Source organism: Periplaneta americana, chromosome 7 (assembly GCF_040183065.1).
Source record: "Periplaneta americana isolate PAMFEO1 chromosome 7, P.americana_PAMFEO1_priV1, whole genome shotgun sequence".
Taxonomy (NCBI): Eukaryota; Metazoa; Arthropoda; class Insecta; order Blattodea; family Blattidae; genus Periplaneta; species Periplaneta americana.
This window is the reverse complement of record NC_091123.1, coordinates 77319188-77336151: the sequence shown is the minus strand read 5'-3', so window position 1 is coordinate 77336151 and position 16964 is coordinate 77319188. Positions and strand designations below refer to the sequence as shown.

At 34.9% G+C, this 16964-nt stretch overlaps 1 protein-coding gene across 1 annotated transcript in view; it reads right to left on the bottom strand.

Moving 5' to 3' along the window:
• Nucleotides 1-7364: 7364 nt before the first annotated feature.
• The window catches only part of hpo (serine/threonine-protein kinase hippo), a 61373-nt gene continuing 51773 nt past the window's right edge, over nt 7365-16964 (bottom strand). The window contains exon 10 of the mRNA XM_069830917.1: nt 7365-12719. Coding sequence (XP_069687018.1) covers nt 12561-12719 — 159 coding nt within the window. The 3' untranslated portion in view covers nt 7365-12560. The remainder of the gene's footprint in view (nt 12720-16964) is intronic.

Sequence of the window (16964 nt, the reverse complement as noted above, 5' to 3'; positions counted from 1 at the left end):
ATCTGCCACAAAGTTGCGGATCCATCACAGAGACATCATTCAATGCTGGTAGAATGTGGAAGGGGAATAATGTTTTCCCCATGCTTCCACCCCTCTCTCTCCCAGTTCTGCATCCCTGTACTAGGGCATTTGATAAATAATGGCAACAATGCTGTAAATCAGTGCTCCTAGTGGTGACCATTGGAATATTGTAGTATGTAATAGAGCTGCAAATGTTTCATAAACATGCAATATTGAAAGTCTCGAAGTAACCATATTTTGTAAATACAATGACTGTTTCTAATTTGTAGTAAGTAATATAGCCCTAAAAAATGTTCAGTAGGTACTTCATAACAATCCAAGTTGCAAGAAGAAAAAATGCAACTGGTTGCTTTAAGGCAGTGGTCGTCAGCACATGCTGAAATGGGTAGAGTGCATGAGAGGGTAAGGAACTCTGCTCCATCATGCACAAGGGATAGAGAGACAGCATACCCGCCAGCAGCGACGATTGCATGCTAGGGCTGTGTCTTGTCCATGGGTAAGAGACACTAGCCCAAGCGTGCAGTGTTTTGATGACTGCTGCTTTAAGGCATTGCAAGAAGTTTGTAGGAGAGAAGTTCTACCGTACTGAACTACTGCAAGATGATTGGAAATGAGGCAGTCGCTTTCAATCAAGAGTTGACATCCAATCAGTGAGAGAGATATCCAGAAATGATGCTGCAGATGAGGTCCCCCGTCTTCCAAGGATTTGGCAACATATTGTTAATATGGTAGGGGACTATATTTGAAGTATGTAATGCCAAAAGTAACCTAAATAAATTTATTGTGAAACAGTACCTAACTATGTTGTCATTACTTTTCGAATGCCCTAATATAATGCATGTAATTCAACTGAGTTTTCCAACACTTCAATGCAACTATTCTGACGCCAAAGATCACATCATATAACTATTTACTTTATTCTTTATTACTGAAAAATGCCTTAGTCGTATTTTTATCTTGTCTTCACTCAATGAAAACTAAATAAACTGTGCAATACATAACGAAATTTTTAACGTTTTACTAAAAGGAAAGGATAATGAAAACAGACCCCTGAATCATCAAGCTACGCCTGATTTTCCTCTTCAGTTATTGAATCATGTATTCACAATTTAAGGAATAAAGATTAACAAATACTAGGAGATAATGTAATTTTATTATAAGTGTATTTTCTGGCAATCACTTTTCCTGCTATTAAGGACAAATTCTCAATTTTAAAATTATAACGAAGGCAGAGCATCGTCCATCTATACATATCTGCAAATGTTGACAATAACAAAAACTATGAGTATTTTTCTTTCTGTAATTTAAAGGCGAACCATGTACACTGCATTTACATATGTGCATATGCAAAGCATTCGACTCGGGTCTGGATGATGAAAAGCATGTATTTGTGGTGAGTAATGCATAACATCCGTGGCACTACAGTCCTTTAAGAGTTCAGACTGATCAGTCAGATACTGGTCTCACGTCCATATGCCAGAGCAGAAGTTGACCAGAATATAGGTATTATGTGGTTAGCCCAATGATACCTCCAGCTGTTATAGTTGGGTTTTGTAACCACATTTCGCTATCTATCATAGCTCCCCAAGTGCATCACAATGCCGAGTGGGCACTGGTCTCATACAATGGCAGAAATTTCATGAGAAAATTTCATCCCTCATGAGAACTTGAACGAACGTGCATTCAATAATACAGAGGATCGTACTGAAAGTCAAGAGCAACACATTGCTATAATTTCAATTTCAACATGTAACAAAAACAATTATATGATCATAATCTACAGACTTTACACTATGTATTGACATATTGTGACGTCATTAACATCTATCATGTGACCACAGGCAATGTTTGCAAAATGGTCGACAACGATGATTCATTTCGACAGCGTGCTGTCATTAAATTCCTTGTTAAAGAAGAAAAATTTGCTGCTGAAATTCACCTCAGACTTCAGCGTGCATATGGAAATGTGTGCATGGGCGCCAGCAGTGTTAGGAGATGGGTGAAACATTTCGAAGATGAAAACACGAGCATCCAAGATGAGCCTCGTAGTGGTTGCCCTTGAACAGCCTCCATGGAACGTAACAAGGAAAGAGTTGATGAGTCCTGGGATGCATTTTGGTTGAATTTCTTGAACCTGGACAGATCATAAATGCTGTCTACTATATTCAGACAGTTTTGAAGCTCCATTGTACATTGCGCGAGAAACACCCTGGAAAGAAGATCATCCTGCAACACGATAATGCGTGGCCTCACACTGATTGTGTCACCATGGAGAAGATCCGAACATTTGGGTGGAAAACTCTTCCGCAATCTTCCTACAGTCCAAACTTGGCACCCTCCAACTACCATCTTTTTGGTTCTGTAAAAGAGCAGCTGTGAGGCCAATGCTACGAGATGCTGGAGGACATCCGGAAAGCAGTGCGTCAGTGTCTTCGGGAAGATGAAACGGACTTCTACAGCAAGGGAATTTTCAAATTTACAGAATGGTGGGAAAAATATGTGCAAAGAAATGGAGACTATGTTGAAAAGTGACAGAAAAGTCTGTAGATTAAGTTGATGTACCTGGTTTATCTAAAAAATAAAAATTAAGATTTATAACAATGGGTTGTTCATGACTTTCAGTACAAGTCCTAGGCAGGATGCATAGACAGTGACAATTTCGGCCTATAATATTCCATGGTGCATGGCATAGGCAGTGGCAATTTCGATCTGTAACCTCTTGCATAATTCAACATCTATAACTTTTATTAATAAAGCACGCACACCTTTTTTATTTTATAATGAGCACTAATCTATGTTACAGAAGTTGTTCAAAATGGTGTCTGTATTAACACATTCCCAACATAATGCAGCTGTAATTTTTGGACTATATCCATTCTATAAGGTTTCAGTCTTAAAGCTTTAGTCAGTGTGCGGGTTCGGGTTCTCCTGTTTTTCCCCAAATTAGGCATTTACATCATTCCGTCACCATTTCAATATCATTCCGTAGCATTCCCGAATGCCGGCTGGCGACGTATGGACGGTGCTGGCCTAGGGACGAGTGGGGTTGTCTGCTCGAAACCTGGGCACACAGAGAACCTTAGTGTGGTCAGCCGGTGTGAGTTTGGGAATGCGTCACCAGAGGGTCAGTGCAATAGATCTTAACAGGTCGCAGTGCTGGGCCATAGTGTCTTCCTCCATTAAATTCAATTCAATTCAGTGTGCAGGTTGGGATTTTGAAACACCTACTTCCAGTGAACATTCCAATGATGCACTGATTTCATCAAATTTTTGTTCTATTAAAAACATTCATTTTTGCTTAGGAATTCTAGCATTTAATGATCCCATTTTCCTTAATCTAAGAACAAGTTATCTGTTTCTCTACTTGAAATTGAGATGTCAAATTGCCTACTCATGAATCGACATAAGTCAGTTTTCATTTTGTGTGTCATATAAAATTTTTTTTGTTCTAGTGTGAACTTATCAGCAGACATTTCAATGGTCTAACAATCTAATTTAATGCATACACACTGAAATTACATTTAAAAGAACTAATACCACAGTCTAGTACATACAGTTACGAAGCTCAATACGTAGAGAATATGCATCCAATGACATTTGAACTTCAGCTGCTAACCATTAGGATCGCTACTATCGCCTCATCACAGACAATGCGAAATAATACCGGCACAGTCTATTGTTCCTAGTACTCTAAGTTGCTAACCGCTTGGAGTGCTGTATCACGAGAAATCCAAAAAATCATTTCAAGCTTCGTGACTATATGATATTAGACTGTGCTAATACTGTAACAATATGTCTTGATCTTTAAGAGACTTATCACATTGCACAATGAAGGCAACTACAGGACTAAACTGTGCAACATAAATATGTGGGCTTGAGGTGGTGTGAGATTAGCTAACTGCAATTTGGCCCATTCTTTCAGTCCAGATCCGAAACAAATGCTCTGTACATGTAAAGTTGTGTAACTTAAGACGTACCAACAAAAAGTTCTGCAATCCCATCTTTAGGTATAAAGTCAAAGAGATGTACACTTTCTGACCCAAAGGAAAGTAACCATACATTTGTAACTTTTGTAGAAGTATATCGAGTTTGAGGTAGAGGAAGTGTAAATTCAATAAAAATATTTCAAACGTTATGTATGATTTTTAAATTATATATCTACACATTTCAAAATACCACTTAACTGCTGAACGAATATTCCTCAGTGAAATAAAATCCTAACAGTATGTTTTTGATTTATATTGTTATTTCAGTCTACTGTCTCTAAAGAATTAAGTGCATTTACATTCTACTTAAAATTTTATTAAAATATAGTTTCTCCAGCAAAAATCTACTATAAAGCTTGCAAAATCTTTTCCTAGTGTCTGGGTGTCGTACAGAATTCTATTAAGAAATCCACATAACATGTCCTCAAGAAGTATAGTAGAATAAATGTTTTTTTCGATTTCTGACAGCTTGCTAGCCACGTGGGTTACAGGTTGTTGTATGGCAATCATGGTTAACATTGGAAGCAATCAATCAGTTTAACACCCTCTGCTCTCTTTGCCCAAGCTTGAGGGCAATGCTGTCACATTATCGAACATACTGAACATGACTGACTGACTGGCTCCTAGCAGTAGCAGCAAGTTGGAAACATTGCTATGACAGCAGATCCGTAAGCCATGAGGCTAGCGAACTGTCAGAAGTCGAAAGAAAGGTTAATTCTACTGTAACTACCTACATTTTAGAATATGGGCGCGGACAAATGAGGCTATCAAGTACAAAACTCGCCTTATCCAAAATTAAAAAAAAAAAAAAAATGAGTTACATATGGGATGTTGTACTCCTTGCAGCTCTCTATCTACTGATATAGTCGGTTTGTGCAAATCTTGTCTAATTCCTCTTCCATAGAGCTCAGAAAACTACTATCAAATGCAAAACTGTCCATATCCATAACGGTTTTTCCTGTTTTCTAACAAATCACTTTACCTGGATAAGGCGAGTTTTGCATTTGATAGCCTCAAATATTGAAGCATCTTATAAATATTTCTAAAAATAACAATAAAAATATTATTTTATAAATGTGTAGTTTTCACCTGATCATATTCATGCTCTGATTTTCACGAAAGATACGGTACTTTAGATTTTATCCCTATGGAAGTAGAGAGCAGCAGCAGTAAAAAGAGACTGATATGTGTTAGCAGCATTCTTCCATGATTCTAAAAGTAATCCACAGGGGGAAAAAGTCCAGAAGTAATCATGTAGATGAAATAGAAGTTCATGCAGTCAGATACATTAACTATTCCAGAATTTGATAAGAAACACGAAAAAATAATCACATTTAGCCAACATAATTTATCATCACTAAAAACAGGAAAACTACATAAAATAAAAGCAAACTTCACTACATTTCAAGGTTTATTTGTAATAAATATAATTAATTTTAGAAATATTAATGGATGGTTAAGTAAGAAAGTTCCATTAAGATACAGATGAAAACTACAATCAAGAGGACATTAATAAAGATTGTTAGAAAGAAATGGGTATTATGAAACCATAGTCTTAACTAACAAAGACTGCAGTGTTCACAATCGTTAATAATAGTATTAAATTCAATTCCTATATCACTCAATATAACACAAGAAGCATTATACTATGTAAGTATAATTCTTTATTAAAGATTACTAATATTCATGCTTTCAATGTCACTGATCATATAAAAATATAAATACAAATTAGGATGATATGAAGTTGTCCTACATGTCTGGTGAATAATAAATGTCGGAAATAAATGTAAAACCACTAAATATATAAATCAAAATATGCAACAAACACATTACAAAATAGTTTATAAAAGCATTTCAAAATGAGTAAACATTTAAATACTTGCAACAAAAAAAGTCTAAAAAATGTATGCAAAGGATAAGATTAATTCAACACAAGCACACATGCACTCAGTCATTCAAGTTAGGAATCTTTATTCTTTCTTCGTTTATGAAAGTTACAAATAAAGCTTTTCTGTGTATCTTCGTTTTGGTTTTAGTAATGCTATTATAAAAATTAGTTACACACAAGAAAACCTCAATAGACTTTCATAGGTTTAAGTCTATTTCAAATTTCATGAATATTCACTCTCCCATCTAGTCAAAGTAAGTCTTGACATCTTGGTATCCATAATTTTTATTATTTTGGGTAGTCTCTCTGTTAATGTTCTTAAAATGTTTGCATATCAGCCTTGTTTATGTTTCTTTAGTCTCTCTGTTAAGTTGTATATCTGAATTTCGTATAAAACTGTATAGCATGACCAGATCAACAAAAATTGCGGAAAATGTGCGAACTAATCAAGGAAGAGTGAAAAATGATGAGAGGGAGGCATATCTAATATTACTTTATATCTGAGAATTGTGCATAGTCTGTGCAGTTAGTAAAATATGTGCGAATTTTTCATTATTAAATTATTAATATTATTATTATTATTATTAAATATAAAGTTACGAAACTAACACTTATATATTACTGGTATTTTGAAGTTGGACAGACTTTGCTAATCTTCTGCAAAATCATATCAATAAGAACAAGTTGATTTGTTGTTTCATTTCACCTGTACTCTGTTTTGAATTTGGAAAATGAAGTGTCACGTACAACTAGAAGACACTCCTTAACGATCTCCGCACCTGTAAATGGCTTAATTTCTGCTGCATAGCATAATAAGTTTGTGTCAATCCGTTTTTATACACTGTAGAGTAGAATACATTCTTTTCTGTTCAGATATTATGGCCATTTTTAACATTTTCAGTTTTTCTATCCTTCATTGAGAATGTTTTGTTTGGATACTCGTTATCAAAATCTGAATTTATGCTACTGTAAAGTCTAGCAAGATAAAAGCGTTTATGACTAACTATTATATGAAGACATGACAAGTACATGAGACATGACACTACCCTTTTAAAGAAAACAAATATGTGTTGTAGTTGAACATCTTCACTGGTAGTAATGATCCAGGGTAATCAAAGTTTTCTCCAGTTACACATTATTACGGAAATTAAAAAATAATTCTCAGAAAAAGAATAGTAATGGTAATATTTGTTCAAGAGCCACAATAAATGTCTTTGAGTGCCACATGTGGCCAGTGGGCCTGATAATGAGTACCACTGTCCTATGGCCGATACAGTCCGCATTCCAAAACTGCAGTTGTGCAGCATATTTAAGGTAAGTTTAATAATGCACAAAAATATTAATTTTTCCCAATTATTTGAATTCCCAAGAAAAATTAGTCACAAGCCACCAATGTCCTCCATGGGATATGTTAACTTGGTCAAGCAATATATCCTATCACTTAATATAAGAATATCTCTACTAACTCAATTTTCCATTTATCTGTCCAATTTAATGTCGAATTTTCACTTGCTTAAGACAGAATACGCATTTCCATCATCTTGTAAAATTGTAATCATGACACATTCTTTAAAAGTGCTTCATTTTATACCTCCTAAGCACTAAACTGGATTAAAAATCGAAATTTGATATGTACTCTATAACAATATTTTATTATTTTAAAATATATAACTTTTTCGAGATATCATTGTTTTTTATTCAAAAGTTGAAATTTTCATATTAAAACTGTGATATTCTCAAGTTTATCTATTATTTTTTAAGATTATCTTCCCATTCACTAAAACAGTCTCTTAAGAAAATATTATAGTCCGTTTTACACTGTCTAGCAATGCCTTAATCAAAATATTAAATGAAGTCGGAAACAAGCTAACTTCAACAATGTAATGCAAGTCAAGCTACAATGTTTGTACTAGATTTTTAGTGCCTCTTCAAATTATTAATACACGAAGAAGACTCACCATTGTCGTCATCATCAATAATAATAATAATAATAATAATAATAATAATAATAATAATAATAATAATAATAATATCCTGAGTTCTGAGAGAGTATTGTATACTATACCATACTTCATACATGATTAAGATATAAGATATATGTGCAGAGACCCGAAGCATAGTACAATATATCTGCATTTGTGCCCTAACTGTAACCTACAGAATGTTTTCAGAATTTCTCCTCATGTCCGTTACTTTTTTTTTAAGTGTAAAATTATATTGAACTTTAAAATAAAACAACAAAATAATGGCTCAGGGCTCGGGACAGAAGGTAATGCACTGATATTTAATGTTGTCATGGTTTCCTTTTGTTATTGTGTTCAAGAAATGATTGACTTAAATGCTTGAAACAGTCTTAGTTATGAATATAATAATAATAATAATAATAATAATAATAATAATAATACCGCCAAAGTGGCTCAACATTAGCACATTGGACTTATAAGTTTGAAGGCCAGGGTTCAAACTTCAAATACCGGTTGATCCACCATGAATTCATATATTGTGCTGGACAATCTCATCATCAAAACAACACAGAGGTTTTCTCTGATTCCCATTATTATCATCATTCATTACCAGTGTAATGTGTATTTACTGTCTGTGTTGTGCTATGGATTGTTTCTGACAAATTAAGTGGTCTATGCTAGCGACATCTATGAGCCTGCTCGTACATTAGGGGTGAATAATGGGCAGCTAATAGCCTTGCAATTTTGTAAAATAATAATAATAATAATAATAATAATAATAATAATAATAATAATAATAATAATAATAATAATGTCTGTTCATTTGCTTTTGCATAGCCAAACTTTTTTCATAAATGTGACTGACTGAATGAAGGAGTGACCTATATTCAACACTAGACTCTTGGTATGGCCAAAAAGTCAATGAATGAAAAGTATCTGCCACCACGAAAATATTCCGATATATTGTACATTTTAGAAGAAACAATGTCACAACATGTAGATTAATTTAGTGTCTAACCCAACCATGCTATCGAAATTTCCTTAATTTAATGTCTAACCCAACCATGCTATCGAAATTTCCTAAGAAAAACAGTGAAAGAAAGGATGGTGACTCCATCCAATGACTACTGGGGATTTTCTGCCATAAACCCAAATCTCTACACGAGATTTTTTTTTTTTTTTTTAATTTTTGAAGTGAGACTTTTTTTTACGTAGGATAAGAGCCAAATGCTGTGAAACCAAATTCTGTGATGGATGTTTTAACAGGACTTTGTGTGTTGTTGTAATGAGATTGTAGTTGCTATGTTATGGCATAAAGGAAGTAGTTGTTGTTTGAGGTTTTTCACCAATTTACAGAAATTAATGAGAGGGAGGCTGCCACATGGCAGTACGTCTTTGTGTACTGTTGCGATGTTATATAGTCAAAACCATGAGGAGTGAATTGTACTTTGCATGAAGCATAGTCACTGATATAAATCTTCAAGAGTAATTTACTTTGATGATGAATAATTCACCGAGCGAATCGACAACAAGATCTGAGGTAACTATTGATACAGATTTCACACATCATTTCGTCAGCTTAGAGTGTAAACCTGCTAACCACCAAAAAGAAAATTTTACAAGGGAAGCAAAAAACCGAGTTTAAATTAACTCTGGAACTTTAGAACCAAATCTAAAGTACAGGTACAAATGCCACCTGTATTTTAGAATTGGTCCTAAAGTTTCAGAGTTAATTTAAACTCAGTTTTATGCTTCTCTTGTAAAATTTTCTTTTTGGCGGTTATAAGATTTACACTCTAAGCCGACGATTTGGAACGAATGCAAAGCACAGTTTTCATATCTTATTTTAGCTATCATAAAACAATTGTTTCATTTTTAAATTCTGAAGAGTATTGAGTATAAAACTGTTAAATTCAACCATAATTTATCACCTTTCATTGCACGAACTTTTAAAAAGATTATTTGACATTTACAGCTTAAGAAGTTTTGCTTCTGCTGCATGTAGAGGCTCCAATACACAATCTTCTTCTTCTTCTTCTTCTTTTTTTTTTTATTTGTTCATGTAAAATACATGGAGGCAGCTTATACATGAACAAATACAGTACTAATATGATCATCATGCTGTTTTCAAGGTTGGAGTTTATAATCCCTTCCTTTATAATCTTGTGGAGAACAATAAATATCTACACTCGAAGTGTGTTGTCCCATATTTTTTTTCTCAGAAATTATTAGATACACGCAAAATTTCTCATTAGGTGAATTTCAAAGCATTTCAATAAATGTCTTGCACATAGATAACCTAGAAAGTAAGGTCTGATCATCAGATGCACCACAATAGAAGAACTATCATAAGTTCTGAAGCAGGGCCACTTGTCACGGGAAGTGATAAGTTTTCTAGTATATGAAAAAGTTATTCTGATGGACATTGTGAACAAATGAACGATTGCAAGACATGAAAACTGCACCTTATAGTCCACATTTGGTTTCATACAATTTTTATGTATCTAATCTAATGAAGAAGTACATCTACAGATAAAAGTTTGAGGTGATAATGTTATCCAGGAGGTGAAGAGATGGCTTCAACAGAAGTTACAGGAACTTTACTAGCATGGATTTTGTCCACAGGTATTGAATACCTACAGAGTAAGATGGGGACTATGTGGAAAATTAGTATATGTAAGTATGGTACATGAATATTTATACATCAAATTAAAAAGTTTTACCTGCAAATATTCTGGAACAAAACTTTTCTGAAAGATCTTCGGAGTAATGGTCGTGAATTCATGAAATCAACATCGAATGAAGTCACTGCATGGGACAAGACATACACACTATTCACTGCAAGAGGGAGAGCTATTTTCACATCACCCATTTACTTCACGCTCACTAGTTTTGTAACCAGAATCAGTAACATTTCAACTACAGAGGATATATCTAAGTTTGCTTTTAACTTTACATGAAACATTGCAGCCAAAAATGTTAATACGGTCTGACAGAACATGTCTCACACAAATAAGTAATTTTTTTGTACCATGTCAATTGTTTAACTACAAAGCACCATATAAAATTGCTTAATAAATAAAATTGAGGTTTTCCTGTGGTAACGAATGAAATTACTGTTCTATGAATAATAATGAGGGAAGTTCAAAGAAATGCATAATTCATTAAGTTACTGAACTACTTTATCTTAACCAGAATGACTGCTAACATAATAAAATTCAATAGTAGCAACACCTCATTCATAAAGAAGAAATACTGTCACTATCATTTCATGTGGGTGAAGTACCAGAATGTGTGAAGTATATATTTCATATGTGATTTAGTGGTTGTCAGATATTTTCAATGGTTCAGGGAAGTTCTTTAAAAATGCCACGGTATTTGAGCAAATGTGGTCCCACCTGAGGCCTCTCTTATCTGCTTGTGCTCCACTCTTCGACGATTGTTGCACAGTGGAAGTGTCAATTCAGCACGTTGAGTCACAAAACTTTAAACATTTCACACAAACAACTTCACCCAGTTTCAAGAATATACTTCAAGAAATGAGTCATGCATATAAAAGTCATTTTGAGCATTCACTCTAATTAACAGGTACATGTGTGTTACTTTCACAATTGTCATGTGAGAGACAGCAATCAGCAACATTTGAAAAGAACTTCCTAGTACTTTTTTCTGTTATTTTTAATGGTCATCAGACATTGAATTGTGGAATCGGGTTACAGTTTATCAGCTGGCAGCTCATTGCTACAGCAGACAGCCACGCAAGATGCAGTAATCAGCAACATTTCTAAACAATTTCTTAGTGTTTTGTGTGTTTTTAGTGGTTATCAGACATTTTAAAATGCAATGGTATAATTACAAAGTACTAATGAAAGGCATATAAACGTAACAAAGAAGGAAAAAGTAGATAATGGCACATAGTCTCTTGTTCTTGCTATTTCTTTCAATATAGGTGAATTGAAGTCATAGTGGATGAGGGAAGAAATCTGTGGTGGGGAGCCCACTTCGGAAATAGTAATTTGGAAGAACTGGTACTGAGATGAGGGTATAATATTCAGACCAAACGAAGGTATATAATGTGATGGTAAGATTTGGATCAAATTAATCCATATCAGGTTTAAATGGTGGGCTTTGGTGTGAAACTTTTGGGTTCTTATACTACAGAATTAGTGTATTAGTCAGTTAGAGTAAAACATCTTCTCCAGTCTTATGCATATTCCAGAGCATCAGCCATGTTTCCTACTCCTATGAAAAGTTAACTCTGCTTCAACTAAAACCTTGTACTTTACAAACTCTATCAGCGATGAGCAGCACATATCAGAATGTTAACCTTTTTCTACAAAAGAAAAAAAAAAAGTGTTTTTAACTTAACATAGGAGGTTAAGATATAACACAGGCATTCAATATGTGAATGTTCTGACCACAAATTGTAGGTGCAGGCATTACTTGAGCAAATACAGTATCTATGCCCTTTCTGCCAACCATTTCATCATACAAACTGTATTTTTTTGTTCTAGCAGGAATACATAAGAATTTTTATTCCTAAGCAGTGAACTTATCTTGGGCTAAGGATGTGGACTTGCACTTTCAGAACATTTCCCTGTAGCAACAATGTGGTGGAATGGCTGGCCCCAGGTTGCATCTGGTCTGGCTTGGATGTGTGGTGTGGCCAAGTCCGCCAGCCAAACACCCCTGTCTTGTATCTCAGAAATTCTGTTGACGTTTACGTTTCTGGTCCATAGCATCGAGAATAGGTTGGCGTTTTGTTTGATATCGCCGGCGTAATTCATCTATTTCCCGTTCCATCTCTGCATCTAGATTCGCCATCCGTTGTTGTAGCTCTTCGTAGCTTAGGAACTTCAACTGCAACAAAGAATTCAATGCTCAAGAAGTGCTCTAATATCTAGATTAAATTGGATTATATAGGGACATCGGTAACACACTTCAGGCACTGTGAACTTGAAGATATATTGTGCATCCTCTATATGAAAACTTGATCAGTTCTGCACCTCCAGAAACCTTGACGTATTGTATTCACAGTTTTATTGCGTTCCTATCTATAAATATATTATTTACAATTTCATGGGGGCTGCAAAAGGGTATCTGCCGGATACAGGGGGGAAGCCATTAATCCTTCCCATTGAAGGCTTTAAGGAACCAACCTGGACAAATACCCAATGTCCCATCCCTACCTTCCCGTGGTGCAGCTGTTAGTAAGCATAATTTTAGACACTGAACTAAAGGGAGGGGCTACTCATCAATTAGCACTGGTCAGCTTGATGAGTTAATGACTGAATTTGGTATAATTTCCCTCTATTCAATACCTAATTCCCTCTTTACCCTTTCCTATCCAGTCCTCTGACTGAACTCTTACTTTCTTCGACCCCGACGGCATTAGAGCATTTGAGGCCTAGGGGTTCATTTCACTTTCCTTCCTCCTCTTTCTACTTTTCTGTTCCTAGTGCTGACCTACTATGGCACTAAAATCGTCCTCCAGTGGCTTAAGGAGGGAAAGCTGGTGATCAACAAGATCTCCCAGCTAGGTCCAATGGACCCGTCGACCAACAGCAGGTGTGGTCCTCCAGACATTCTGGGGGTTGTGTGTGAATGAAGTAGCCACCAAAACGTTAAAATATGGTGTTCACTTAAATCGGCTACAACTTGCCATTTTCATCAAGAAATGGATTCGGAACACCTCAGAATCTGTGCTTCAGTGGCTGGCCATGATAGTATCGTTGAAAAATATTGGAGTGCAAGAGGTCAAATGACTTTATTGTCAAACGCCTGGCATTAGAAAACAACAACAACAACAATTTCATGGGGGTTGCCAAAAGGTTGTGATGTGCATTCCATCTACAACCTCTCCTACCCAAATCCCATCCTCGCCTTCACGTGGTGCAACCCGTTTTGAACAAACGAGGAGGCTCTGGGGACCGAGTATCAGCGGTATAACTGGAATTTCATATGCAGAGGAAATGCTGCATAGGTGGAAACCCCACCAATTGTACCTCTCTGGGCTAGCAACCCACTGAGCGTCATTTTCACATTGCTTTCAAGTCTCAACAGAAGCCTCGGATGACAAAGATGGATTATAATGATGAACCCATTATGCAGTTCATCAGCAAATATCAACTTCAGTGGAAGGGTCATCTCAAAAGAATGGATCGATGCAAAATTCCAGAAGCACTGTTTCATTACCATCCGCATGGCAAAAGATCTCTAGGTCGTCCGAAGAAGAGATGGACTGAAAATTCTAGTTTGAGACTGTAACAGGCCACTCGGCCTAATACTTGCTAGGAAGACGACAACAATTTTATGAATTTTATAACCTAATTATCTATCAGACAAGCCTGCAGTTTTAAGATATAAAAAAGTAACACTCTTCGAAATTATTATACGTAAACAATGTTGAAATTAGAGTATTTATTAAATAAACATTTTGGATCATGCAATGCATTGAAATGTAAAACAATTTCATTATGTGTATTGAAGTGAAAATATTGTGTATGGCTACATAAGTAGATTCTTAACCATTATGCCATAGTTTTTCAGGTTGTGATTTTTGTCATATCAATAATTATATGGGAAAGTATTAACAAGGACTGCAGTAAGAAGTCACAATTTTGTACTCTCATAGTCAAACAGCTTTGAAAGTTCATGAATCTCCTACTGTACAATCTACATTGATCATGAAATGGTTAGAATCATGAGGGATACTGGCTAAATACAATCCCATCAAGCTAATTTGAGTTCCCTGACATGAAAGTACACAGAACAATGAGATGGACACTGAGGAATATGAGATCAGTTATACAAAACTGAGAAAGAGATAGACCCTCTTGATTAGATTTTTTTTTACTTTCTCATCATATAAAGTATGCATAAACAGAAAGCATTATGATTCTGAGAAAAAGCCAATTTTGAGATGTTTGGAGAAATATACATATACATATCAAAAAGTGGTTTTTGTCATGCCATCTATTTGCCAGCCAGTGTACAATGATTTCTCGTAAACTATCAGTTCATATTCAATATCTGCGAGTTAATGAAATGTGAAATATATTTTTGTAAAAAAAATATTTATCTTAATGTTAAATAAAAAATATACAAAAATGATGTAGTGCAAATCAAACCTGACAGTTTTCTTCATGAGGCCCTTTATTATGTAGTATTCAACTGATATATGGAATGGTTCTCAAGTAGAGTTCACGTCCTCCCCCACAGATTAAATTTCTGTTCTGAAAATGTACATGAATCACAGCACATGAATCAACAAATTTAGCCCATTATAAGCACTAAATCTTTCTCATTCATTTTGAGTACTCCCTGCAAGCTGACAAGAACATTGCTGTGGCTCATCACCAAAACAAGACAAGGAAAATAACCTGAAAACTTTTTCCAACATTTCAGTTTATCTTCAAATTTTGTCAAACTTCTGTATCTAATGCCCAAATGTTGCCATGCATTATTTCGCCCTCATGCATTCCATTTTCAAAATTAGTTTAATCTTTTCCCCTCTTCAGTGTGAATTTTCGTAGAAGAATTTGCTTTAATTTACTTTAATAATTATCTCACTCTTGTTTATGGCATTTTTAAAGATAATTTTTTTTATTTTGTACTTTAAGGTAGCTTTGAAAATTTACTTTAGCTAAGTTTCTTTAATTAGTCTTTAAAATTAGATCATACATTGCTTAGTTTCTAAGAAACGCGAAATTTGTACAGGACCTTATACCGGTACTAGTAATTTTCCATGGCCTAAATGCATTATTTTGCAGTACCCACAGATATGTCAATTTCAGTTTCATTATCTCGTTTTCGTGAAATACAGGATGTTCACATGAAACCTTTACAACTTCAGATGTAAATAACAATTTACTGAGACACGATATCAGAATACGGTTTTCACCATGTTAATCAGAAACTGTCAAAATTTTTATGGGAATTTTGTTGGATTGTTGAAATGCGTTTTTGGTCGCAGGTATGAATTTTGGTGAAATCTGAAATTTGACAGTGAAGGAGATGTGGACACCTCAGGAGATAGCACACTTCATTCACGTGTGCCTTGCCATCTTATGTCTACTGTAGCTGTAGACAAAACATCTGGATGCAACACTACCAGTAGACCATGGTCTCTCAACCAGGAGAATCCTTTACCTATTGACACTGGCTGTGAAAGTCTACATTTTAAGATTAAGAAATAATGTTCATTTCGAACAGCATTTCTTTATGATATAAAGAACTGTGGACTTCATAATATTATACTTTATGCAGTTTTAATATTATACAAAAATTTGATAAAGAAATGGGTCTATTAATGAACCGTATTTTATTGCATTAATCTACTCATCATGTAATTCCTCCCCCCAGATTATTTATTAAAAATATTGAACACTGGTCGAATTGGAAATAAATTACTGTTGGTATGCACAGACTTGTCTTGCGAAACTATTTTGAGAATTTCTTAAATAAGACATTGCTTCCAAGCATGAACTAAATAATGTAATATATAAGAAATCACATACTACTACAGAAATGTCTAAGAGAAGGTACAAAGTATGGTGACACAATTGGTTAGCGTAATTGATTATGTGATCATCTTCACTAAATAACAGTCAGTTTTGATGGAGAAATCATTGCAGTAAGTGAAAGTCTCAGGAATCTTTTATGTCACATCAATAAATTTAAGAATGCAGTTATGTCACAATCTAGTATATAAAGTCACGAAGCTCGAGTTGTGAGGGTGCTAGGAACAACAGACTGTGCTGGTACTATTTCGCATTGTTTGTAATGAAGCGATATTAGCGATCCTAGTGGTTAGCAACTATCTATGGATGCATATTTACTACATATTGAGCTTCGTGACTGTATATACTAGATTGTGGTTATATTGTCAGACTCCAAAGCAGCTATTCTATCAATAGTCTCGAGACACACACCTTCATCTCAAACGGCAGAAATAACTAAAATGCTCTCACAATTAATAACACTCAATAAAAGAACTGTATTCCAATGGATACCATCCCTCTGTGGAATCTTGGAAAACGAGAATGCGGTGCTTTAGCAAAGAAGGGCGGCACTGCTACTTACAGACCTGTTACTAAATCTACG